Source organism: Cataglyphis hispanica, chromosome 22 (assembly GCF_021464435.1).
Source record: "Cataglyphis hispanica isolate Lineage 1 chromosome 22, ULB_Chis1_1.0, whole genome shotgun sequence".
NCBI lineage: Eukaryota > Metazoa > Arthropoda > Insecta > Hymenoptera > Formicidae > Cataglyphis > Cataglyphis hispanica.
Window position 1 is genome coordinate 1,031,616 of NC_065975.1, and position 27,569 is coordinate 1,059,184.

Consider the following 27,569-nt stretch of genomic DNA (forward strand, 5'->3'; position numbering starts at 1 on the left):
CGCGACTAATTGGCTACGCTTTCTCCGTTTCTTCGATTCACCGTGTTGTAAAGCGCATCGCAGCAAGTCTTTCAGCAGCGAATTTAGATGCACATTATTTTGCCCGATTATCTATTTCTTCACCAGTCACCGTCTAATTCGGAATACACGTTAGTCTTTGACTGATAACGCGCGCTGATTGTCGCGTTCTCTTCTATCTCTCGTATATCATTGAAAAGACAAACGCGAGAAATCCGCGCGTACAGGCGCGTCTTACAAAATAAATGAGCTATATGAAAAATGCGATTGAAAAATATATAACGGCAACAATCAACGATCTCACTGTCGGCAAAGTCTCAAACGCTAAGTGTCGCGTCCTTTTGATCTTAATTTCATCATGGCAGTGTTCAAAGAGCCGAAAAATGAATCACCAGTCGAAAGTTACTACCGTATTACTGTCAAGAATCTTACGAACAAAAAAAATCCGGAAACATGCATTTATGATTAAAAAAAAAAAATAAAATAAAAAGAATATATAATTTAATGCATTAGATAAGAAAAAAAGGAAAATGCTCAAGTAATTTATCAATTTAATAATATTATTTGTTTCTGCGCCATCCATACGCGGTCCTTAAACTTCTTCGTCTGTTCCTCCAGCCCCTCCTCTTGCTGACTAGTGTGCTATTTATTATGCGACGTCCCTTCTCGCAGTCTCAGACGTGCCGTGACTATCTCAGAAGCAGATGGAGCATGCCCAGGCAGAGTATTGTCACAAACGTCATCGTGTGCGAGTCGCTTCCGTTTTCTGAGGTTACTGCAACATATGTTAGAAAAGGGTTACTATTTCTCACCACAATTTAACGAGAACCATTTTTGGAATGTTAATTAATTATAAAGCAATCTCTGACAAAGCTTAGGTAATTTCTAACAATGAGTAAAAGCGTAATTAAATTATTTTTAATACTAAAATATATATGCTTTATATATCTCAGATACTTATATATCGAAAAATTAATTAAAAGTGTTCTTAAACTTTTTTCATATTGCATTCAATTTTTCAATTTTTTGTTTAATATTTTATATAAACATATTTTATTTATACTGTGTTAAATAAAAAATATGATATAATGTAACTGAGATATAAATATATTAAAAGAGAAAATAAAATTTTCTATAATATCAGTATTTTATTGTAAAAAAAAAAAAAAGGAATTGAAGAATGATGTTCAATATAATAGATCGAGATATCGATTTTAATAATCTCTTTGAAGAACTTTCCTGTAACAATTTAAAATTAAAACTATGCATTAAAATTGGATTATGGTTTTTATTATTCATCATATCGCGAAAAAGAAAAAAATTCAATAAAAGAGAGGAAGCTTTTCCAAGTTGAACATTTTCCCACAAACTCTCTCTATGCTGCATCCGAATTTTTAGTATCTTTGCAGTATTTATATGCGCTACATGGTCCCTATTTGCACAGAACGGTGGCACGTATCAACATATCGTCATCGTTAAAACTTTATTTTTTTTTTTATTTTAAATAATTTACACGAAATCTGCACAGAGCATTATTATGAACAAAAGAAACAAGATATGAATTGGAATAATGTAATGCGCCTGGCATCATTGGATATTGATTATTAAACACATTCTGCGTTATGTTTCATATCATTAAAACGTCATCGTTATGCTACGCAAACGCTACGTTCAACATCGCCATTCGACACGCTTATAATCAATAACAGCGATGATAACGACACACATCTGTCGAGCAGAAATGCGCACGAAATCTGGTGAATAGATATCAAATTCGTCGAGAAATATGTCGCCGATAATCAGTTAATTTTAGTTCAGTTTGTACGCTTTGGCACATTATCGTCCATGAATGTAACATACATGAAAACTAAGCGCGTAATAAACATGGTTCTAACGTTGACACGTTGACAGATGTGTCATGAGCGAATATTGTAATCTAAAGTATGATTATACACACATTTACTTTAATAATGTTTTTAAAAGTATCTCAGTTAAACCACATGCTTTTTGTATATGATTCAAGAAAAAAAATTAATGAATTACTTCTAAAACCCTACATTATAAGCAAACGGTTGAAATATGAATGAAGACTAAAAAATTATATTGTATTATGAAAAAAGATATTATCTAATCTTTTGGGAAAATTTTAATATTTAGTGATAAATGCTTTTAATACTAAAATCTTTTCTTGTCTCAGAAAGAGTAATTTTTTATATATATATATATATTTTACAAAATTTGAATTTGATAAAATTGATTAAAACCAAATACGATTTCTTAAATCTGTAGGAGACAAAAATAAATATAATTCCTATTTTGTGAAATTTATAAGCTACAAAAAAAAAATATAAAGAAAGTAACAAAGTAAAAAAAATAATTCTCAATCTCTGTCATGTTTCTTTAAAGAAGCTTGCCCTATATTCAGTAGAAAGAAATTTTATATTTAAAACACGATAGATTATATATTAGGGATGGATTTCGCGGAAAATGACATTTTTCTTCCTGGCCAAGATTAAATCTCGTTGGCAAGGCGAGGCGTGTCAACTGTTGAAATCTCTTTCAAAATGGAAACTCTGACGGGCAAAGGGTGGAGAGGAGGGGGAGCGCCATTAAGTGGAACGTCAGTGGATTTTCCTCCGCGGGGCATTGTTCCTTCTGTCGGGTGGAAAAGTCAATTTCCTAAAAACAATTCTGTCGACCACGGCCCAGGGAGTAATACGTACGAATCAAGCAACCAGCCGCCCGCGGAAAACCGGGTGTGAACGAAATGAAATTACTACGGGCGCAAAAGAGAATGAATTTCTGTAACGGCGGTAGGTAGCGAAGGTAGAGGGACTAAAGTGGAATAAAGCTCTGACAGATTTGAAAATTGAGGAGGACCGAAATCTCCTTTAGTCGCTTATCAATCGTCGTGGTTTACCATGTACGTTTTCTGCTCCTATCGAATTTATTCCAAAATGTACGAGAGTTTTGCGAACGGTGGCAAAATCGCGAACATTCCAGAAAGCGGCTCGACTTGATAGCGATCGTTGATATTACTTTTGAAATATTCCCCCACTTGTACATAAAAAATGATGAATATAATCTACTCATCTATAACGATTCAATATCGCATGCTGCGCCATACGCAATACTTTTTCTCATGCATATTTAAATATCCTGTAAAATATTAACGTGCAAAATATCAAAACCTTTCTTTCAACTATATATTAACTATGTATTTTAGAATTTATTTTTTCTTACTATTTCAAATTTTCTGGAACATTTATAAGTGAAATCTGATAAAAAAGAGTATCTCTTTGCCCGTATAATAGTACCTCTTTCGTATTAAGTTCATACAAATATATAACATAATAAACGCCCAGTGAATTTATACAGAGTTGCTGATGCAGAGAGAGACGTATATTTATATGAGATATATATACAAGCAAGTTGCTGAATAGAACTTCCGTATTCTTCGTAAACGTGGAATCAGATTTTTATGTGGCGTGTATAAATGCAATGTGAGCATAAAAACAGTTTATGTTGGATATCGTTATGGATTTTCGTTAAAAGCCTTTCAGGAGGATTGAAAGCGTCCGCCGCGATCTGAAAAGTGCGTGAGGTCTAGGCTGCGACGAAATCCCGAGAGTTGTTGATGTAAAAACTCTTCAGTCAAAGCTTCACGAGCCCAGTGCTCGTAAGTTTATGCCGCGAGTCCTCGGAAAGTTTCGGAGAAACGATTCACTTAAGTACACACGAGCAAAGTGCGTTTCTGTCATCGTTTGCACGGAGGATTCTATGCGCAATGCAGGGAGAAACTGGTCAAAAGTTAGTATTGTAAGATCACGCAATTAACTGAGCAACATTTCTATGCCGCTATTAAAGTTTATGTGCAATTAATGCAGTTGTCCAATTATAAGATATTTTAATATGCATTAAAATGTATCTTTAAATTATCAACATTTATCGTGGCAATTAGTAATGTACTTGGTTAAATTAAATCTCGACATAATTAATTTAATTTCATTTTGCAGAGAGCAAATAAAATCTAAGATTCATATATATAAATTGTACTATGCATATAGATTTATATTGAAAAAAAAATGACAGAAAAGTAATAACAGCAAAAATATAACAGAATAAAGAATAATGTGTACAATAAAATATCGCAACAATACATTGCATTCAGAATATATTTCAAAAATATTATTACATGTTTTCGAAAAATGACAGTTAATACTTTGACGCTCTTACAACATTTATATACAGCGTGTATATATATATATATATATATATATATATATATATATATATAATGCATTATATATTATATGTATAAAGTTTTGAATAAATGCGCGCGATATCGCTTTGATAACTTCTTTACCCAAAGGATAAGCTTAAATCGAAAAGTCCTCATTTTCCACGTCTTGCGGTAATCCATTTATTTTCCTACGCTCGAAACTAATCGGATATTTACAAGTAATCAGAAACTCGGTGAAGTTCGACATAAACCAATAAATTTCAGACACCTGAAAATGAGTTCGTGTACAACTTGAGAACAGAATCTCGATTCAACGTAACTCGAAAATTTCCTATAACCATGCTCTTTTTTTTTTAATTTCGGAATTATATTTATTCTTTCACAGACTTCGTGTGCTTTCACTGTCGTTCATTAATTAAATTCAAACTCGATTACTTTGAGCGTAAAATTTTGCAGATTTCTGACAAAAGTCAAAACTTTTTCGTGCAAATTTTTATGAAATGCTGACGCTTAAAAGGCATATTATTTCGATTGAAATATTGCAAATAAATTTCTCAAGGCAAAAAGGTTTATAATCGGTCTTGAAACGATTACCTACATGACACTTCCGATAATGACAGTACTGTCAGCGATCAATCATCCAAGCTTTCGCACATCTGCCGTCTGTAGAAGCGAACGCGCGTCGGAGCGCAGCGCGAGTCATTTCCCTATCTGGCTGACACGAGATGGCTGTGTCTACTGCGCGCGAGCGAAGCCGGCCAGCTGATAAGCCTTCAGGAGGGTTACTCGATCGAAAAGCGTTGCGCGTTTTCTTCGCTCGGTAGAGTTTATACGGGAACAAGAGCCGCGGATATAATCGGGTATGCAAAGCTTTGATAACAACTACTCTTAAAGACGCGCCCAGGATACCTGCGCTTCGATCGAACACAGCTAACGCTAAATTACGCATACGGTATGTGGAGGATGTCTCTAAATTCGATTCATGATTTAGAAGCCAAAATAAGAATAGCGAATAGTTTTATAAATATATCGACATATGATTAATAAATTTTCATGTTTGCCAGCGATTCGAGGATGAACAATTTTTATAAATTGTAAATGACGTTTATTAAAATGTGCTTGATAAAAAGATAATGTCAAAATAATTGTAGCAAACTATATATATATATATATATGTATGAAATAGATGTTGTATATGAAACAGATAATGTATATGAAAAGGTTTCGTTAATGAGTTATGATAATGAGATTTTAATTGTATGGACAAATTAATTAAACGTTCAATAGTAAAATTAATTTGTTCCAGCGAAACAATGCGGAATTATTTCTATGCAGCCGTTGTTCCAAAATCACTTTATATATTTTAAGATATATATTCAAACTCAGAATACACGGATATACTATAACTCGTTTGACTGCAAACGAGATGGCATCCCTCAGGCCCAAAGACGTTCAAATCTCTTTCTCCTTACCCCTCGTCGTTCGTCGTCGTACATGTGAGATTAGCGTCTCGGGACTCGGATAATTCGCGAAGCTGGTGAATGGAGAACAGAAGGGGGTTTTAGAGGAAGAATATATCAAGGATGAAGGAACGAGAAGGAAACATGACGAGATAGAGAGAGAGAGAAGAGAAGAACTCAAGTTTCATGAGGGTCGTCATCTCGTCTCGGGCAACTTTTCTCAACGAGGCACCGAATCTTTCGTGTCTCGTATGTGGGGCGGGGTTGGGCACGTACATCGAAATCTACGGGAATTTCGCACTAGCCTGTCGTTCAACTTTCGTACACGACGCGAGTTTTTCTGCGTAGCAACAAACTCTCCAGAGCAAAGACAATCTCGCATAACGCGCGCGGAGATGTTATATAACGTCATCTCGGGGCGAATATATATATTCCTTGACTAAATTGATTATATATTTCTGTATACAAGTTCTCGAACGCAAAATTAGTATTGATCAACGTTAATCAAGAGATATACGATATTTACATACGTCTGTTATTTGCACTTCCAGACTTATTCCATTGTTATTTCATGTGTATGTAACTATATTTTTGATGTGCTTGCAAGTCTTTTAAGTTAAAAAATAAAATCTTAGGAAATTCCTGTTATAAATTTGACAAGTAAAATTTTATAAAATGTTTAATTTTATAAAAAAATTTAATTCTATAAAATGAACTTTAAATGTTTTGATATCTGCACATATTTCTTTATATCATGTATATATATATATATATATATATATATATATATATATATATATGCTAAATATTATTAATATCATTAATCAATTAATATTTAAATTATATAATTAATTAAATCATTTTGTAAGCATAATACAATAATTACATAATGCTGAATAAATATACATATCAGCTATATGCAACATATAATAACTGATGTAGATTTGTAATAGCTATAAAATATATATCAAAATATAAACGGAAAAAATATTTAAAACTGTATTACCAATTTTCCAGCATTAAATATATTAATATATATTAAAATGATTAAATCAAAAGATGCATTCCTTATAAAATGATGTTACATATATCCAATTGGACAAGAAAAAATATTACAAAGATTAACATCCGCTTTATCGTTATATCAATGTTGTATATCGAACATTCTATAAAAGACGCGAGTTATTGAGATAAAAAAACTAACAAAAAATACTATTTTTGTGGTCGCTTTTATTTTCTGTAAATACAGCCACACAAGTCTTTTATAGAACGCTGCGCGCTGCATGCTGCATGCGATCGGCGCTTATTAAATGTTATCGGGCAAACGTCATTGAAAATAAAATGTACGTCTCGCTTTCGTCGGAATATAGACTTCTGCCCTTTTTAAAATAAACAAATATGAGGTGAACCAGACTCCCCGGTAGTTTAACGGTACAGTAGCTCGACAGATGCGAATAATATTTAACGAAAAATGTCGAGGGATTAATACTCGATCCAGCGGAAAAGTGATTATGGTACCGTCAGACGTGTACCAACTTTTGATAAATGTCGCTATGCGCTAAAATCGAAATTTTTATATGTTTCGTAATCCACGTTCCGCCGCAATTTATTAAATTTACGCCGCTGGCAACTGGTCAACTTGTGTACAGGATTAAATGTACGCACGTTAATTTTGTTTCGCGAACAAATAACTTTCCTTTATTTTCGCAAAATGCACGTATGCATGCACTTGAAAGGGATTACCCGAAAGATTATATATCGAAATATTTTATTGATATCGCCGACAGAATTCATCAGAGTTAGCCTCTCCAAGTGAACGTGCGAAAATCAATAAGAAATAAAAAATACTATAATTTGCAAGGCGACATACGCGTATTATACTGTTAACAATGGATATCTGTAATATCTGTTACGCTGTACTTTAGCTTCATATTATGTGTGATATTTCGGTTCACCGCAGCATAGTTGATTACCTATCTCGGAATAACTCTGGTTTACCACTGCATAGTTGATTGGCTATATCGAAATAACGCGAGTATATCAGCTTGACGTATTAAAGCGGCACACGCGCGCTGCGTATCATGCGCTCGCCAGTATCATCCTCAATATCGTGATAAGAAGTTTTCCAAAGCGTTAACTACGTCGACGAATTCATGAAGATTCTTCGCGACGGTCCTCGCGACAACACCTGCCAACCATCTACTTCGCTACCCGTTTCACATATTAAAGTTCAGCTCACGTCAGCAGAAGAAAATCACTAAAAAATGTACGGCAACATCCCTCGCATTATAATATAAGCGCAAATATATTCTATATCTTCCTGGGATAAAAGTTAATATCCGCAAATGTAAAGATTTTTAAAATTTCTATATAGTGTTTTCTCGTACTTTCATCTATGGTTTCAGCGAGCACTATGATGTTGAAATTCTCTTTAATATTTTTTTTAATACTAGCTAACGTTTCTTATAATAATTTCTTTTAAATTAATCATTTAAAATATTTTTGAATATTCTTGTTTCGAAAACTGTTAATTTGTATACTTTTTACCTTGCCGTATAAAATATATATTGCGTCATATTTTTAAATAAGATCTCACAAAAAAAAACTTAACTATTTCGGTTAAAATAATTAAAAAAAAAAAAAAAGAGACATTCGAAGCAACGTAAAAGGGGAGCTTGAATATTGTGGCAGATTGTAGTGATAACAATTTACTGTTGGATTGTGCAACATTGAAAAATGGAATATGGTATTTATTAACCAAAAAACCGTACGCAATATGATACATAATAGCAAACAATAAAACTCATGTATAACGTGTGGCTTTTCTGGAAAACAGGGGGATACCGTATCATAGCAAGATATAAAAGAGACAAAAAAGTGTATAACAATGTTTATACGTTCATCGTATTTTCCCCGGACGAATTGCACAATACGCAAAAACCCACTGGATATTTTCCCGACTGTCGAGCGAGCGGAAGTATCCGATCACCCGTATTTTGAACAGAATCCATGGAGAGCCAGATTCAAAACACCAGGATATAGATTATCGGCAGACGATACTTTTCGATTCCGCAGGGTACGAATGCGATCATAAAATTGGGATTGCCAACGGGGACACTGCTAGTTGCATCAATGTAATCTATTGACACATACTGTTACAACTTCAAAGCTAGGTTTTAAACTAGCTCCCGATCTCTGCTGCAGGATTAATAGTGCGCGATTGTAACAAAATTGAACTTGTCGAAATGAGATTGACTATTACACACGAACACAAAGAAATTAATAGATTAAATGTAGCAATTGCGCGTCAGCCAATTTTATAATGAAAGATTATAAATTATTATTTTCTGGGCGCCATGTGTAGTAAAAATTAAAATTTTTAATGATATATCATTGAGCAATAATTCTTATCTATTTCTTGTAAAAAAATTAAATAATAAAAAAGTAATATATTATAAAACAGGCGAGTAATGTGCAGTATTATATTGATATATAATTTAATTGCAAATTTTTCAGAAAATTTAATTCAATACAAAATATATCTTTCTAGAACGAATATTAATTTTCATAAAAAAAAATTAAATGCTTGGGAGATATAGATTGAGATTGTTCTTGTATCGCGAGCAACTCGCTTTTAGAGAATTCTCAAGTAGATTCGCAACTTTAATCTGTATTTCCGAGCAAAACTCTCGTGAATTATTTCGCATCTATGCAACATCCACGAGAGAAACGGGCAGACGTCATCGATGCACCAAGTGACTGTACTAGCACGTACACGCGACGATGAAAGTTGGAACGTTGGGGGGATGCGGCGGGCAAAGGGCGAAAGGACAGGTCGGTCAAGCGGAAGGGTAATGGAAGCGTCGGTTATATCCGTGGCCGCTCAATTAAATCTCGTCGACGTCGCGTGCAGGAAGCGAGCGCAGCATGCACCGGAGGCTTCCTTACCGATTTCAAGTGGGTGGACCCCGCTCTCGAAATTTATTAGTCCGTGCGACCGACCGACTAATCCTGGCTCGGGTAGCCTGAACGCGCGCGCGACTATTACTCGCAGCGCGTGTGTTGACGTTGGTCGCAAAGTCATAAAAAAATATAGATGAGCATCACAAATAATCTCGTGATATTTAAAAAAAAAATTATTTTACTGTTTATCACTTTCTCTATTTCTCTCCCGGAGATCTTTTCGCTACTGAATTTGTTTGAATTATCGATACGCCAAGAGAAGGATATTGTACTAATCCGCTGAAGAGACGATAGCATATGACGATATCGGAAAGCGAGAAATCTGATCTGATTTTAATCGAACATAATTTAACTTGAGCTAACTTAATCAGAATTGATTTAATTTACGTTGACCTTGGGTATTTCTCTCCTCGAATATATTCGCGTTGGGAACTAAACTCAATTATCATTCAAAATAGATGAAGAGAAGCGTATAAATAGCGTATAAATATAAAATCATTAAATAGTAATTTAGAGAAATGTGTTAAATCATAAACTGAAAGCAAAGAATATTCTCCATTTTTTTCCAATTCAACATAATTATCACTAAACGACGTCATTCGACTCGAATGATCGAATCAAATGTAACAGTATACGTTATATGGGGAAAATTCGTGAAAAATTCGCCAACGAGTTGTGAGATCCGAAGAAGGAATTTATGAGGCGCAAAAATCCACGACCGACGATTTATAGGATACTACAGGGCATAGAAATAAAATTTTTATAGTCACCTCTTTCGGGCACGGGCTCGCGTAGTCCCGTGCCGAGCTGGAGTTCGCTCATCGTCGAGTAGATGCCTGGTATCTGTGCGGTGCAACGTAGAGTCAATTGGCCGTTCGTGTAATGAAACGGCTGAAGGAGGAGACTGATCTCGCTCCATTGTGCCTCGTCCTCGTCTTTCGTCCGGTGTTGCCTCGCAGTCGCCTCCAGCTGCAACAAATCAAGCGCGAGTCCATCGTTAGAACACTGTATGAAGAAAATGTCGCGGGAAAAGCGAGAGGGTGGGAGAGAGTCGTGGAGAGAGCCGGAGAAATGTAAATCTGCTTTCAACGAAATCCGTTCATCCGGAATTGGGAGGCGAATACTCGCCGCCCTACCAGACACCCAGTTCTCTTTCGTCATCCCGCGCACTCAACGATGTCCCGCGCCAAGTATAAAGACGAGGGTTTCCAGTTCGATGGAAAGTTAGAAGAGTCGACTCGCGTTTCTGGCGCCGTATTCTCCCGATTAATGTCTCTCCTTTTTTTTCCCCTCTCTGTCCTTTTTCCTTTTTTTTTTTTGCGACGAGATCGGTATTCATCGAGCCGCGACGGCAACGAGCAGAAAGTATTGGCCGGAATGACAGAGTTCCGGCTTTCTTAATGGATCATTATCGTTCCGGGAATCATGATGGCGTCGAAAGTGAGTTATTCGGGTGAATTGTACGGTAGAGTGATTTGTAAAAAGTTTAGCCAAATTTTCAACGTAGACAATAGATAAAAAAAATTTTTACTTATCGTATCTTTGATATGTACAAATTTTGCGAGATGTAATTTCTCTCTTTCTTCTTGATTTATTTTATATTAATTGCAAATTTGAATCAATATAAAAAAGCAAATGTTTATCTAAGATATGTGCTACAGCAAATTTTTCATTTTGTGATACATATATTAATTTATTATTATTATTATTCTTAGATATTATTTGAAGTTATACGTAAATAAAGAAAAAAATAAAATAGCTCACGTTTACATGGTGAACCTATTATTGGTACATCCTATAAAAATTAATTGTAAGAATACTTACAAGTGCAAAGACATCTAAAACAATTACGAAAGAAACGCAACATAATCTTCTCAAATAACAATCAGCAGTGAAATTAAACCTTAGAGAGTAATTTCTGATCGTGGCCAATCAAATGAAGCCAAACAGAAAAGAACTATAATGAAAGTACTTTATAGTGAAGCCACTACAGTTTTATATTACATATTATGATTCAATAATCTGTACACTCTGAGCTCCGAATTATTTCAAAGGCAATTTTTTTTTTGCCTTATCGTATCTTAAAAAATAAAAATTTAATTGTACTGTTATTAGTTCAAATAATTAAATATAAATAAATATAAAATATTTACTTTTCTGCCAAATATATATACACATATATACTTTTATATTCTCATCGGAGAATTTTTGCTTATATCAAAATATAATATAATCCAATAAATTAATTAATAATAAAATTTATAATAATTTATACATTATGAAAGCTTAATGTTAGCTTCAATAAATAATATCAGCAGAAACATGTGAGTGTCACACATAAGAGCATTTACTGATTTCACATTTTTTTCTCGATTGAAAAATTATACAATTCGCGCAATCTAGTGTGATATACGGCGATTCGGCAAAAAAGAATCTCGATCAATGATTAATGATCAAGTAGCATTGATGCTTATCCCCTGACGCAGTAAGACGCAGGCGCCCAGCCGAATATAAATTCCGCTTTTTAAACAGCTACCCGTGAAATTCAATCTCGGAAAGAAGTGAGCGAAAGTGATTACAGCGGTTGAATACAGATTATGAGAAAACGGTCGCTACGTCATATTTAAGCGCCTGGGATTTTCTTTGTAAGCGTCCAAAGGAAGGCTATATTTCTTTTCCCACGAGCACACTTTCGTATCCTAGGCAATGGAATATTAAAAAAATTGCTTGAGTTTGCCTAACGGATCGTGAAATTTTCTATTATGAGATTAAATGTTGCTAGTCTTGTCAAAGAAAAAAAAATTTGCTCCAATATTATGTTGCGAAAAAAATTTTGATGTATAATGATGTATTTATGCAATGTAATATTTATTAAATTTTCGCAGCATTATATTTTGGAAAAGAAAAAAGTTTAATTTTTCATAAAAAATGCAAACCAAATAATTTGTTCCTCAATCAAAGTACATGATTCGACAAACAAAGCCTTTGATAAGTTTGTAAAGATCTTGCAAAACTTTCTTTTCGATCTTTTAATTGTCTATTTTTGCTAAAAGTTTCACGGTTTGCTTATAAGCCTTCTTCCAATATTCTTTAGCGAACTCAAAGTTGATTTTTTATCGATCAAAATTTTATTGCTTTTGTTTTCAGAGAAACTTCTAATTTTTAGTACTGGATAAGTATAAATTAAAAATGCATTAAAAAACTTAAAGTTAAATGACTTAAATAGTTATTTTATAATTTTGTCATATTTATTTATCGATATTTTTTCCATTTTATTTCTAATTTTATAAGTTTCTTACACAATCAATAACAAACTTACTATGTAATAAACATTTATCGCAATTATAATAAATATGTCAAAAATATGTTTTACAGCAACAAATTTTTTTTCACAACTACATTAGAAAAAAATATTTAAAATACCTAAATACTGCAAAATATTATTTATGAGCGTTTAGAAAATGTGGAAGTTATTTCATGCACAGAAGAGGTAGAAACGCTAACAATGTTTGCTTCGCATGCTCTACCGCATTCTCTAGAATTCCCGCATTCTCCCACAAAGCCTACAAAGGTTAAGATAGATGTAACGCCATGTGTTATCCAAGTTAAGTAATACAGCGAGAAATTCGAAACCGGATTAAAGCAGATATATCTAAAATTATTTCTAATTTAAGAGAACAATTTACGGTACTACATTAAAAGTTGTCAAGTTAGAGATGGTATAAATCACGCATTTTCCTTGTCCAAAAAAGAACTTTTAAAGATTAATTTAAATTTTTCAGCTAATCTATCGTAATAATTTTTTATAATATTACAAAATTTTTTTTTTTTTTTTTTTCATTGTATGTAGATAAGCAAAAGTTGAGACATATGAAAATCCTGAGAGATGATTATTATAGTTCTGTTTAAATAAAATTTACTTGAAATTAGATTTTTTTTTATTTATTCTTATTTACTTACAATCCTCAGATTAAAATCATTTTTAATTTTTAATATTATTTTCTAAATTAGATCACGCTTTTTAATTCCCAGGCAAAGAAAACATTATTTTCACATGTTAAAACGAGAGAGAAAGAGAGACAAAAAATAAAAAAAGAAAGAGAGAAAGAGAAAATACTATTACACTGTTGATTTATGCTTTTTGCGGAACAGCCTGCATTTTCTAATTTCATTATTCGTCATCTGAAAATGGAATTCTTTCTTTCTTCGCTATTCAAGACGCAGATTGCCAGAAATGCTGCTGCACAGCAAGCCATTACAGAGTTGTGCACACGAATGCGAACGAGATATGAAATCTCGCAGTAATGTACATTTAATTGCACGTACAGTACTTGTTGAATCGATGCGCGCGTATATCTGAAAACCAATATATTCGATTGATATCGCGAACGTGGAATCCGATTGGTATCGAGAAAAAATACGACCATGGGGACTGAAGTAACGCGAAAATAGATAAAAACGTCCTCTGTGTACGAGACACAAATGAAATTTTTATAAAAAATTACTTCAAATAAAATTATTTGATCCGCTAGCAGCCTGTTATTAAACTTTTCCTTGTATTTCAATCACGAATTAATTATAAGATATTCCATGCGAATCGCAAAAAGCACCTGCAAATAACTCTATCGGATGAACGAAAAAAAGAGGGATACAGATTAAATCTTCCGCATACAGTTTTAATTAGAGAAAACCGTAAAAAAATTTTCATGTTCAAAAGTTACACCCAGAAATATTCCGATAGGTATCGGAGAGGAATTTGCAAAAATGATGGGAAATATTTTCGAAATAATGAGACGACGATGACAGTCGTGTCATCGTGGAAAGACATTGTCAGCGAACGCGAGATACGGTTTACGGAGCCTCATTAATGATAAAACCCAAGACTAATATATCGAAATGCATTTATCGGTGAAACTACCGCCACCATCGCTACGTGAGCTGCATCACCGCCGTAATGCATTACGCTGCATGTTTGTTTACGCACTAACCCCATGATGGACAAGCACATCCTGGGTGAGCCGCGCACTACAACAACCGGTATATACGTACGACACATACAGATCTCGTGCCGCGGGCCTCGAAATGTTACTGCTTGCAATTCGGAGTGTGCATTGCACCTAAGAGCGTAGCCATGCGAAAACCTTTGCAATGACAGTTTGGCCCTCGAATTTATGCGGACGGGCGTGCCGTCGCGTAACGCGAGAAACGAGATACTTTTGACCTCGGTTATTTTATGCAGACCTCAAGCCTTCTCTCCCGCGGCACCTTTGAAGTGTCGCGCGGTTTTCGGTGCAACCCTCACTTATGAAATATAACCCCCGACCGGGCTTGGTCTCGTAGGTAGTAGGTTGACTCATTTACGCCGTGGCTTTAGCGTCGTCTCGAAATGGGATATTATTACGGGAGTCTCTCTTTTGCCAGTGCTACTTCCTTTTTCTTTTCCGCAACAATAGTCCGCGATCTTTTGTATCTCCTATTCGTTCTAATTAGCGGCATTCTTTGAATGGCATTCCTTGAAATCATTCTGTGCTGTACTTCGAGGTATTAATAACTCGTGCTTTTTATAGATTCTGGATTTTCAATATATAAAACACCGTCATCTATTAATAATAATATTGCTTTAATTTCTCGTTAATAAATTTAAAAATAAATATAAATATAAAATATGAAATAAATATAAAAATCCAGAATCTATATAATAAACGGATTAAAAAAAAGATATTGGAGATATAATCGGTATAATCATTGCTTTAAAAAATTTACGTTATCAATAAATAATTCGTAGCAGAGGAGGTTTTAAGAGGATATTTCAATATTATTTTTATCGTAATGTAGTTTATACGATGTATTAATCATTTTAAATTATGGTTGCAAAGAAACATATAAAAATGCTCTTACTGGAAAATTGCTGTATAAAAAAAAGTAAGTGACGAGCGCATCTGTCTATCTTTACGACCACGAGTAGACGCCAAAGTGCTGCCATGCGTTTCTGCGGAAATTTCAAAGTGATCTCCAAGCTTGCCATCTAGCAAATTTTCGTGCATCAGAGCAGCTATCTCTTTCCTTTCCGTAAGAGGCGATAGATACCCGATAAGTTCCTTGGAAAAATCTTGGCCCAGTATGCATGCAAATTCTGACCGCGATGATGGCGCGGATAGCTGCTGCACGTATCTAGAAACGTGCGGATATATGTGTATGCATGCATCCGTGCACGTGTAAGGAGCCATGGATACCGCGAGCAGTCCAATTTCTCCTAGTAGTTGCCCTCGACATCCCCGATCCCCCTTCTTCCCCCCCCCTCCCCCTCCGACAACGGTCTTCTTTAGCGACTATAGCAAAATCCTTCCTCCAGCGAAATTCTATATTGCCCCGAGGATCTTCAACCGGTATTTAAGCGTCGTTTATCGCTGGCGTAAGTGCTCGAGCTGCAGGGGATGATATCGAGTTAACCAAACGGGAGAGACAGAAAGGAGGAAGGATCGTTGGAGGCGACTCGAATGAAACGACGCTCGTGCGGCGAAACGTGCGGCGGGAAAAAGAAGCCAAAAGCCAATGCTCGAAAGCCGAATCGATCTTATAAAGGATTCCCTAGGTATCCTTTTACACAAGCTTGCTTGTGTCTACGGCAGAGGATAGGCGGACGTGTCTGGACTGTAGCCCGTCCGTAACGAGCGAGTTGCGCAAATCCAAGCTCCATCTGCTTCCTGCTCCCCCCCCAAATACGCGATTGAATTAGACTAAGGACATTGCATGCGATATGACAGAAGAAGAACAGTTTAAGGATATAAAAGAAACCGGCGAAAAGAGATACTACTACTATCGCATGGTTTGTCCGCGCTCGTTATTGCTATCAATGCGATGCTTAAGGAGGATGCTGACGATATCGGAAGAGGAAAGAAAGAGCCATCTCCACAGAACGGAAATAAAAAGAAATCGTGCTTTTCCGGCAGAGAAGAGAAATCAAAAGGCACAACTCGAACGTCGACGATCGGCTCGAGAGAAATCTTCTTCCTCCCTTGCTAGAGTTTACTCGAGCATACTTTGCGAATCAATCGACCGTCTACGGAGGCTGTAACATTAGTTTTCTCCCAATATACGTTTTCACCAACGTATTCGCTTTATATTGCTTTTTTGTATTATCTGATGTACTTTTAATCCGTGAAAAGCAAAGTGCAGGTCACGTTTACATTATAGGATGCGTTTATTTTGTTTTAATGTAATAGCTGCAATAACTGATAAGTTAATGCATTACATAATTTGATCGACACAATGGTACGGCTGAAATAACACATAATACGGGTATGTAATAATTATTCATAATAGAGCACATGATTGATGTTGTCATTCATATATAGGTGGCATATAATAAAAGCAAAGCTTGTAGTTGATGTCGGTGCTTACAGATAACATATTAAAAATTAAATTCGTATACTTATGTAAAATAAATGTTTATGGATATATAAACATATATTTTCGTTGCATACATTTATACATTTCATGTTTGCATTTTGACAGCTCAATTTTCCAAGTTTCGAATCTTGCAAGCATTGCTTTTCCTCCAATCTTAAAATTTACATAACATTTTTTTACACTTTACGAAGCTAATTTCATACTGCGTACAAATATTTCAAGTGTTTTCGAAGATGCACGTATCATCTCGACTGCAAAATCTTTTTAAAAACATGAAAAATTTCAATGGACTTTGTCGTAAAAAAATTTCTTAATTTTCACATGAGATATTTTGACTAAAACTTTTTTTAGTTAGAATTTTGCTAAAGCAAAATCTATTGGAAAGTGAATTTGAAAATTTATGTTGCATCATTGAATTATTCATTATTTGCAACATCGAGATTTAATTTGATTATATATTAATTTTCTTTCACGTCTTTATAACAATAAAAACGTTATTACCTCAACGTTGAAAGAAAAAAGTCACCATTCTTCGTACTTTAGTTGTACGAATGTGATTCAGGGAAAGTTTTCTTTATTTTACTTTCGTAAAACTTTGTACTAACTTTCGCAAATGTAATGTATTCTTTGTTAGGCTTAGTGTTATAAAACTTTGTATTACCGACCCCTTAGAATTGAAATACAAAAAAAAACGTGTCAGAGGAAAAGAGAGAGAGAGAGAGAGAGAGAGAGAGAGAGAGAGAATGGAAATATCATCCATACTAGTGCATTAACTTCAACAACGCGTTACGGTTCGTTTTTAGCCGTGCGTCAACTGACGAGAATGAATCTTCGTTTTTCTCCGTTTCGATGGCTCTTTTTTTTAGTCATTCAGGGAGAGCTAGTGAGCCTTTCTGTTTTATTTCACTTCCGTGTTATTCGTTGCGCGCATACATACGTTCGGTTCTCCATGATCTATGGGACAGATCTGATCCACCGAGCGCGCGGAGTGACGCGCCTACATGCGGTTGCACACGCGAATACGATAAATCACGGCGAATATGAGCTCGGAACGCGCATTGCCACACGGGGTGCCATTCGAAACAGGCCGAACGTCCAGGGCAAACGTTTGCAGTTTCTCTCCGACGTCGCGTCCCTCTTGTATACTCTGATCGATGATTCTGCAATGACAGTTGCCGCTTTCAGTTAACAGATGCGTCGTCGTGCTTCAATCGCGAGACGAAGAATCATGCGCGATTGACACATCGTTTTCTTATCTCATCGAGCTTTCACCTCGCATATAAAACGATTTTAATCCGACACAGTTTTACGTTTTGTTGCACTTTGATAATGAATGGATAAAGAAAGATATACATGTACAATAATGTATGCGCATGTAAAGTGTGGATTACATTATAGAATAAATTAAATTTTAATTGCGAATTGAGAGAAATTCTCTTACTTTCACGTGCCTAAACTTACTTTACTAATTAACGGAATTTCTCAGGAAACACTTACTCTTATGACCAAGCATCGTACTGTCTCCGGATCACGAGTTTTTAACTTTAATCCGGATTATCTTCTAAGAAGAGAATAAGTAGTGATGGTAATAGAGTATGATGGAATCTCACTTGACATTTCTTAATACAATGAAAAATGTGTAAAATAAAATTCAAAAGACAAAAATAGAAACCGTGATAAACCTCTAAGATACTACGAGCGCGATATTATCGTATATTCGTGGTAATATCCGCCCTTCAGACTCTGCTTGTTCATGCAATTTAATAGAGTATACAGAGTGCCCGAGACCCGCCGAATGTGTCCTTTCAACAACAGATACCATATATCAAACAAGAAAATGGCGATTGCTACAATTTCGAGAAATTAGTAATGATGAAATTATATAATAAAATTGAAAAATAAAGACTTTCGACGAATTAAATTCAAGAAATAAAAAACAGAGTAAATTTTAACTTTAATTAAAACTTTTCCTCGCACAATAAAAATATAATTTATTAATATATTTATTAATACATATATATGAAAAGATAATTATTGTCAAAATAATTGAGACAAAAAGCTCTAAATATATATTGTAAAGCAATATGTACAAAGCACCTAAGTGTTGGTAGAATATGCGAAGGAACGACGCGATGTTATGCCGCCGAATCGTAAGAGCCTCGATCTTATACGAGGTGAGAATACTAACAGCGGTTGTGTAACGAAAGCTGCGGGAATTATATATGCGAGTGTACAGGAAGCAACTGTAAAGAGCCGGGTGTATAGCAAGCGAAAGGATAGAAGAAGGAAGAGAGGGAAGTATGTGCTTTCGGGTCGGCCAGAGTGTCTGGCACTCCTCGTTTCCGAGTTGCGAGCCACTCGAGAGCTCTCTCCTCTTCCCTACCTCCTTTTTTCGCGAAAATTGCGCTACGTAAGAGTGCCGTACGAGTACGGAAGACTAACGGATTTGAGCAGGAATCCATAGCCCGTATCCTCGTTCAGGCGAATATACATCTTACTAAGAGTGATTTATAACGCCTCGTAATCTTCCTTTTGTCGGCCGCCTGTCATTTGCACTGAGACTTTAATGAGAGCTCAGAATCTAGCAAAATTTCTCTTGATCTGTGCCTGAGATTATATTCTATTAGATGATTATCGAATAATCATTCTTAATATCGCGCAATTTTTACGAATTTTATGTAAAACTTTTCAGAATGACATTCCGTTTTTGCAGATAGAGTAAAATACTAATTGTTTAATTAATTTCATCAACATATATGTTAATTCAAGTTCTTAAATTCTCATAAAGAATTAATATACTATAAATATCCATAAAAATAGAAAAAAGGGAGCTTTCCTCTCATTTTCTTCATAATTAGATATAACATTGCATTTACAGTGGACAGGTGCAATTTACTCTACGTGTATATTCTGTTTCTAAAGCGAATGCTGCATCCAAATGATCACTGGCATTCAAGACAGTTATATACGCAGTGCTATCGGGCGTACTAATCCGTAACAAGGGGCATTATGCGCGTCGCTGTTGATTACTTACGCGACGCCCAAGTTACTGACACCGTAGCCAATAGCAGGAGCATATCGTGTCACAAAGGTCAACAACTCGAAGGATAAGATCCTTTTGATCCCTCAAAGGATTTAGTTTGCGGTTAGCGGTGATCCCGGTATACGATTTCGAGTCTTAGTAACACAGCTGCTTCTATAACCAACTATAGTTCGCACTAGTAAATTTCGATTAAGACGAAACGTTCGTCCTCATGATTACCTAGTTTTCGCTTATTCTAGATGATCAAGATTGCCTTGTGCAAATCATGAGAGCTAGCAAGTGAATGGCTATATTTATTGAATAATATTTAATAAACAGAAATTGTACTATTTAAATAGAAATTATAATATAATAATATTGTATTATTTAAACAGAAATTATAATATTTAATAAACAGAAATTATATATGAAATTAGATGCGCCTTTTGTGGCATGTTAAAGTTTTAATTTTAGATGTTTTTTTTTTCATTTTAAGGAAAATATTTAATGCGCTTATATTTATTTCATTAATATATACATTTTTTAGATCTTTACATAAAGTATAAAAATGTAAAAGAGAATTTCGTGGATATCACAAATTCTTTTAGAGTTATTCGTATGTTCGTGTATTTGAACGCAAGAGTCAGTCCCGTCGAGTATACCTAAAAATTTTATCATTCAATGCATTCGCTTTCGGATTCCGAAATGATCATCAAAGGGAAACCTTTGTAAATTCCTCGGCTGCAACTTCCTTGTTGCTATTCGAACGATCTCCTTTATCGCGTGTACCCCGTGTCGTAAAATTTGCGTTTCAATATTACAACGACGTATCCATGACGAGTAGTCAATCTTCTTTTTTACAGCAATAAAACATGATTTTTGCCAGACGTGAGGTATAATCGGTCCGCGTCGCGTTACGTCATACAGCAATAAAGAGAATATGCGAATGTCAGTGCGTATAATTGCGATAGCCGCGGTGATAGAGAGACTCGGGGTATTCCAATCTGTTTTGAATTCATGGGCGCTGTTCAGTTCGTACCTCACACCGGATCCAGCAGAACCACCCCGTAAAGCTTTCTCCTATTACGCGTGTACTTGTCACGAGGGAAGAGCCTCTCTTTTCCTCTCCCGCTCTCTTTCGTATCCGTTGCGAGTTACGGAAGATTTATGCGAATCAAGATACTCCAGCGTGATTGCGCGAGTCTCGAATCTGGGAAGATATATCTCAAGTGCGAAGAAGAAGTACGTTAGAATTCGTAGGGAGGAATCAAGGGGAGTAGAGATCCTTTCTCGCGGCGGTGGTCGAAAACGAACTCCTCACCTTGATCCCCTGTCAGGTTACGCTCCGCCGTGCGATCCGTAAGGTACGCGATTCGCATTTTCTGATGGCACTTCAGGGGCAGGTGGGCGCGTAAAAACCTTAAGTGCACAATCCGTCAAATGGTCGCTTGATATGCACAAGTATGAGCATTCGAAAGTAATATTGGCAAAATGTGTGCGCATGGCTCGAAAATACCGGGTCTTAAAATCAGTTTCTCAACAGCACAGAGATTACAGCGATATGTGAGGGTGTGTACGATATACTAATTTACGGTCGCGTTAATACTTAACGAAGTAGTTTCAAACTCGAGTTTGTAGCGTAACATCTTCGGTATACTTTGATCAAGCAGCTGCTTACTCGCATTACAGTATTGTACGTGTGAAGCTAAAAGATTTAATGTCGCTTTATGCGTCTCATGTTAAAAAAATACAAGGAAAATGTGACAGACTAAAAGAAAGATTGGAAGAAACATGAAAAATTATATTTTTTGAGTTATCATTAAAGTTTATATTTTAATATTAACATTAAATTTTAATTTGATAAATATAATATTAATATTCTCATGAATAATGCCTATAATCAGATACGGCGCCATTAGCACATAGCCATTAGCACAATTCTTTATCAAGTTTTCAATTAATCAACAAATAAATTATTATAAGCACATGTATAAAGAACAGAGATTATTAATGTTGCATTTCAGTTAGAAATAACAAAAGGCACGTTAAATTAGAAATATCTACATTTCATAATATCGAGAAATCGATATTTATTAAGTCACAAGCAAATGAGAATTAGAGAGTTTATATGAATAATATTTTACAGACAATGTTTTGTTCTTTAATCATTTCCAAGCAAACTTTGCTTTGTATTTAAATAAAAATTTAATTCAGAAATTAATTATTGAGATATATAATATTGAATTCGACAAATTGCGTCAGCTATCATCCTTTAAATTTTCTTAAATAGTAGATTGACTCGAAACTTGACTAGATTGACCTATTAAAGAATCTACATTGGGAAGGCAAATGAAAAAGTCTAAATACATATTTTAACGACAACTGCTTTAGATCTTTCAAAGTCGAATTTTCCTTAATGAAAATGTAATGGAAACCATTACCTCTGCGCTTTTCGTAGCTTTAAAATGTTCAAGCTTATACATATTTTGTTAAATGTAAATTAAAATTCTGTCAAATATAACTTTATATAACTAAAAAATTGTACATGTAACATACATTAATATTAAATAATGCACATTAAATAATTAATATTAAATAATCCGAGAAATTTGATTTATAACTCACATTAATTAATTGAGTATCAATTTGCATATTATAGCTTACGTGACGTTATAATCCTATATAAAGTTTATATCTAAAATTTCATCAAATTTATCTTTAAATTGATATATCATAGAAGTTAGCGTTTTAAGTGATATAAATTGCATCTAAGAAGAGCCGGTGCATGTTGCACGCGATTTGTCTCTTTGTACAAATCGCATTCGCAACATTTGTAAGAACAACTTAGTCCTCTGGTAGTTTCTGTTAAGAGTCGTCGAGTAAATAGCCCGAATGGGATTCGTTTCAGTAAATATGTCTCCCAACATATGTCACAGAGCTTTCGCGTTATACGACATCATTTATAAAATGAAGAAGACTGTTATACAACGCCAAAAGTAGTGACAAATAGTACGTAATTTGAGACATGCAGTTGTACGGAATTTTTCAGGTCGAGGAATAAAATTAAATCGATGTATATAATGAACATTTTCTGCGGTGCATTTATGTTATTTATAAACGATTAAGGTAGCGTGTAAATATCGAATTATGTGGACACGGTTGAAAGAGAACTATTTTGTAATGTAGTAATAAACACACTCTTTTTCATTTTCGAGCGTCAATAAATCATTGGCTACGAGACAACGTCGTATAGCTTAATTTTTTTTCCTTCGCTGCGGAATACGAAGAAAATCTTGCGACCTATAATACGGCGGGAGATATAAAGCGGCAATAAAAACGGAGATGTCACTCCAATGGACAAACGATCATCGCGCCATTACTATTGGGTCCGCGTATATACGCGCGAGGAGGAAAACGTGCGCGCGTCCGCGGTTATTAATGCATTCCGCCGTTCTATTTATGATCCGCTACCACCCAGAAGTCGTTTACTTTCAATTCTCGGATGTTCGATTAATTTTCGTATCGATGGCGCCCCGACGCGACGCCGGCGCCCACCGACGTCATGTGCCGCCGTGAAATTTATAGCCCCACGGATTTCGCGAACTTCGCCCCTCCGGGCTATGGTCAACGCGATCTATACCGCGATCGCGGAAAATCCTATATATCCGGGGACGTGTTGGACGGGATATTTAAAAGTGTCTAGCTCACGAGCTACTATCTGGGCCCGAGCGTATACGAATGGCCGGAGAGAGGCGCGATACATATCCTCCGCGAAATAACGGCGATTAAACTTTATGGGAACGAACTGTGTCGAGCGTCTCTCTTCTGGCCGATTGGCCGAGACAGAAACCGAGGCTGATTGCGAAATGCGGATCTGTATGGAGTAGTTCGATCGTTTTATACCATGAGCCCACTTTCCGTGTGCTCTCTTAAAATATGGTTTTGTCGTTCGCGCGCGCGATAGGTGCACGGTGAATCGGAATGGAGTAAGGTACCGATCATGTGCAGCTTTGTACGCCAATATTTCGTACGCCTACGAAATATTTGAATATAATTCGTAGATGGAGATTTAAAAAAAAAAATTGCATTTATATTACTTTCTACAAAAGTATTATAAAATGTTTATCATGTATAAAATTTGTTTTAACCCGCGATAGGAAAAATTTATTAGAATTATTAACAAGTTAAATGAAAGAATAAAAAAATTCTCAATTGTCAATGATAATTGGAAAGCAACAAAGCGTTGCAATTTTTGATAGAGACTGAATAAAAAAAAATTTTACTCAATCTTCCTAATATCGGAAAGATTTTTTTTTTCTTTATGTCAGAGAAATCTCGCGAGACTTTATTCACGTAGGTGTGATTATCCATTCTGTTTTCCGGTGTGTGCTCATCGATCCGAGTGTCAGTGGTCGTCGTCCTTTCAGGCAGAGACATTCGCCGCACCGCGAGTATTATCGCTCAGTCATAGATATACCGTGGTATGCGAGCGTTACTCTCGTGCATCATCTCCGGGATATGCCCCAACTGTCGCTCGCGAATCATTCGGCGGGACTGTCATCGCGTCGACGGCGTAACCTACTTTCTTCAGCCAGAATCCTTTTCCCCTCTAGGCGGCAGGCGTTCGTAAAGTATTAACCGGTGACCTATGAGCGCAGCCCCTGTGCCGGCGACGGCGGGAGGTCGATCTGAAGAGCGGACAGATACCGATAAAGGTGGAGGTTAATAGCTCGAGACCAAGGCGGGATCGAGGACACGTCCATAAAACTAATGATATAGAAACGAATATTACGATAATAAAGCGCGCACAGCTATTGATCGTCATGCAACTACTCGCTCTTTATTCGACGTCTGTATAATTAATGTTAAACATTAGGTGATAATATTATTCCGTGTACAATTTTATATATATATATATCTTATGTAACTTTCGGAATGTGATTTATTGCGTCTTTTTCTCGAAATTACGTAACAAGGCGCGCACTGTATTGGAAACAAGTCTGAACTTATATTAAAACAATAAAAACGGAGGACAAGTCGCGTCATCGGGACTTGATGCCGAATATATTTCTGTACGTGACCATGTCGCGATTTAGCGTGTGACCTAGAAGGAATAGTCGCGCAGATGTTACGTAGCCGATATACGTTCGTGACATTACGACGATGCGAGGGAAACGGTAAGATCGATCTAGTCGATATAACGAGTTCCTATGGAAAGGGAGGGAGGGCAACAGCAACGCGGCCCTTCCTGTTTCTTCTTCCTTCGTCGGTATCTCGATCCGTGCCACCCCCTTCTCCACCCCATCACTCTATCGTGATCCGCTTTCCGTCTTCCTCGAAAAATTATGAGTACGTGTAATACGGCTATGACGTGTAGCGCATCGTTGGCCCGATACCGGAAAAGAAGGCATTCCAGGCCATTGGTCACGACGACGCTTAAGCGACGTTCTATCTTTTTCGTCGATGTGTGCCGTCGGTGCTTTATGCTTCACGACGATTGAACCCTCTAGGGGGCTCTTGTCTCTCATCCCCGTCTCCTCCTTTGTCGCGCGCTACCTCGCGTTAAGCCCAGAAAGAGGGAGAGAAGAGAGAGTCCGCGCTCTGCTCGCCTTTTACTTCTTTTTTCCTATTTTTCGTCCTGCGTCACCGCGTGATAGTCGTAGCCCTCCTCCTCTCAGCTCTATTTCTTTTCCTTGTCTCTCGTGAGCTGACTTCAAAGCCGCCACAGCTTTCGCAATAAGATCGTCGGTTTACGGTAGACACTGCGAGACAAAAGCTGCTCTTTGCCTATTGCGCGCATTCCGCCTTCAACTCATACTCCCGCATTGAAAATCTCCTTCGTCATTGTTCATCGTCTGTTCATTCGATATTCGATTGCCCCTTGATTGTGGCGCGAGGGAAATATTGCATCGCGAAGAGACTAAAAATAAAATTGTTTCAAAGGCAAGAACTGTACGCAATATATAATACGTAAATGTAAAAGCCTCCTCCTCCCTCCCTTTCGAGACATGATAAATTAATTTCGGACGGGTCGGCAGATGCACGCGTGGCGCGACAGTGAGATACGCTGTCATTCCTCCGTGAATGTCGCGTGAATCTGAGATTCCTCGGAACCAGTCCGGGGGGCCCAGCGTGTTACACTGGCATGGTCTTTCGCGCAATTAGCCGCGCGCCCGTGCATTAACGTTTTGATTTATGGAGGTAATTAATGCTGCCTTTGCCGTATACGAATTGTTGCTAGTCCCATCTGATACTCGATTGCTGGCGCACTGCAATCTAATTTCTATATGCCGTTGCGTCTTTACAAGCTTTCGAAAAAAATCTGCGTCTATTTATTTTTTGTTGCGTAGAGGAGCAGCAAAATTAATTATTGTGCCAATCACTATTACTCGAGCGCGAAGAAGGCTATTTCAGTATATTTGCTCTGCGGACAATTCGCGCAAAATTTATTGAAACGTTACTATTATTATTACTTTTAATTGGTAAGTTATATGTCAAACGTATGTCGATAACACACTCTTGATTACAACAATTTCGCTATATTATAGAATATTTTTTTTAAATTAATCTCTGTTCATTAGTCATATAATCCTTTCGTTAATGGAAAAGATATACATGGTAAAGCGATAATGTTGTTAACAGATGCATTTTAATCCGTTGTGTCAGCAAACTTTTAAAAGCGTTTATATAAAAGTTACGAAAGAGACACAGCACACAAAACTGAATTGCGGTAAAGTTGATCGACTAACTGCAGCAACATGATGACTATAATGTAATTTGCATGCATTACATGCAATAGTATAATGACCAGTGTGTTGTAACGGGACAGAGACAATCTGCTGTTACTGCGACGTTACTGTCAACTTGATGTGTGTATTCATGTATCTTACTAACAATTGTCATCTCTGACACTGGCAAAATAGTCGGACAATTTTTAATAATTTTAAAATATGTCAAAAAAAGAAAGAAAGAGAGAGAGAGAGAGAGAGAGAGAGAGAGAAAACGTAGATGATACGGCGAAATTGGACTAAAAAGTCAGTAACAACAGAATGTCTAACCTCGCAAAAAAATTCTCTGAAAATTTTCTGATCTTCCAGATATTTTGTTCAAAATTTCAAATAAAAAGAATATTTTAAAGATTTTTGATGCAATTTTCTAAAATAATTTTTTTTTTTATTATAAGCGTTTTCTAATGCTTTTCACTCATTTTTAACTTACATAACATTTTCATTTTTTGTCACTAAAAATAAAAATAAAAATATGCATTTTTAATATTTCATTAAGATATTAGATATATATAAATAAAGATGTGTGGATATATATATTTATAATATATTTTAAACATATAATTTACAATTTGACTTATTGGCGGATTGCAGAATGTTTATAATATAAGAACAAAATTATTAAAAAGAGAATTTTTTTTTTTTAATGCCCTGAGAATTCCATGTTT

At 35.8% G+C, this 27,569-nt stretch overlaps 1 protein-coding gene across 2 annotated transcripts in view; it reads right to left on the reverse strand.

Annotated features, from left to right (window-relative positions):
* Nucleotides 1–517: 517 nt before the first annotated feature.
* LOC126857628 (platelet endothelial cell adhesion molecule-like) overlaps nucleotides 518–27,569 on the reverse strand; it is a 121,244-nt gene continuing 94,192 nt past the window's right edge. For both annotated transcript variants that reach the window (XM_050607265.1, XM_050607263.1), the window contains 2 exons: nucleotides 10,455–10,653; nucleotides 518–793 (listed from right to left, as the gene is read on the reverse strand). In XM_050607265.1, coding sequence (XP_050463222.1) covers nucleotides 661–793; nucleotides 10,455–10,653 — 332 coding nt within the window. In that variant the 3' untranslated portion in view covers nucleotides 518–660. The remainder of the gene's footprint in view (nucleotides 794–10,454; nucleotides 10,654–27,569) is intronic.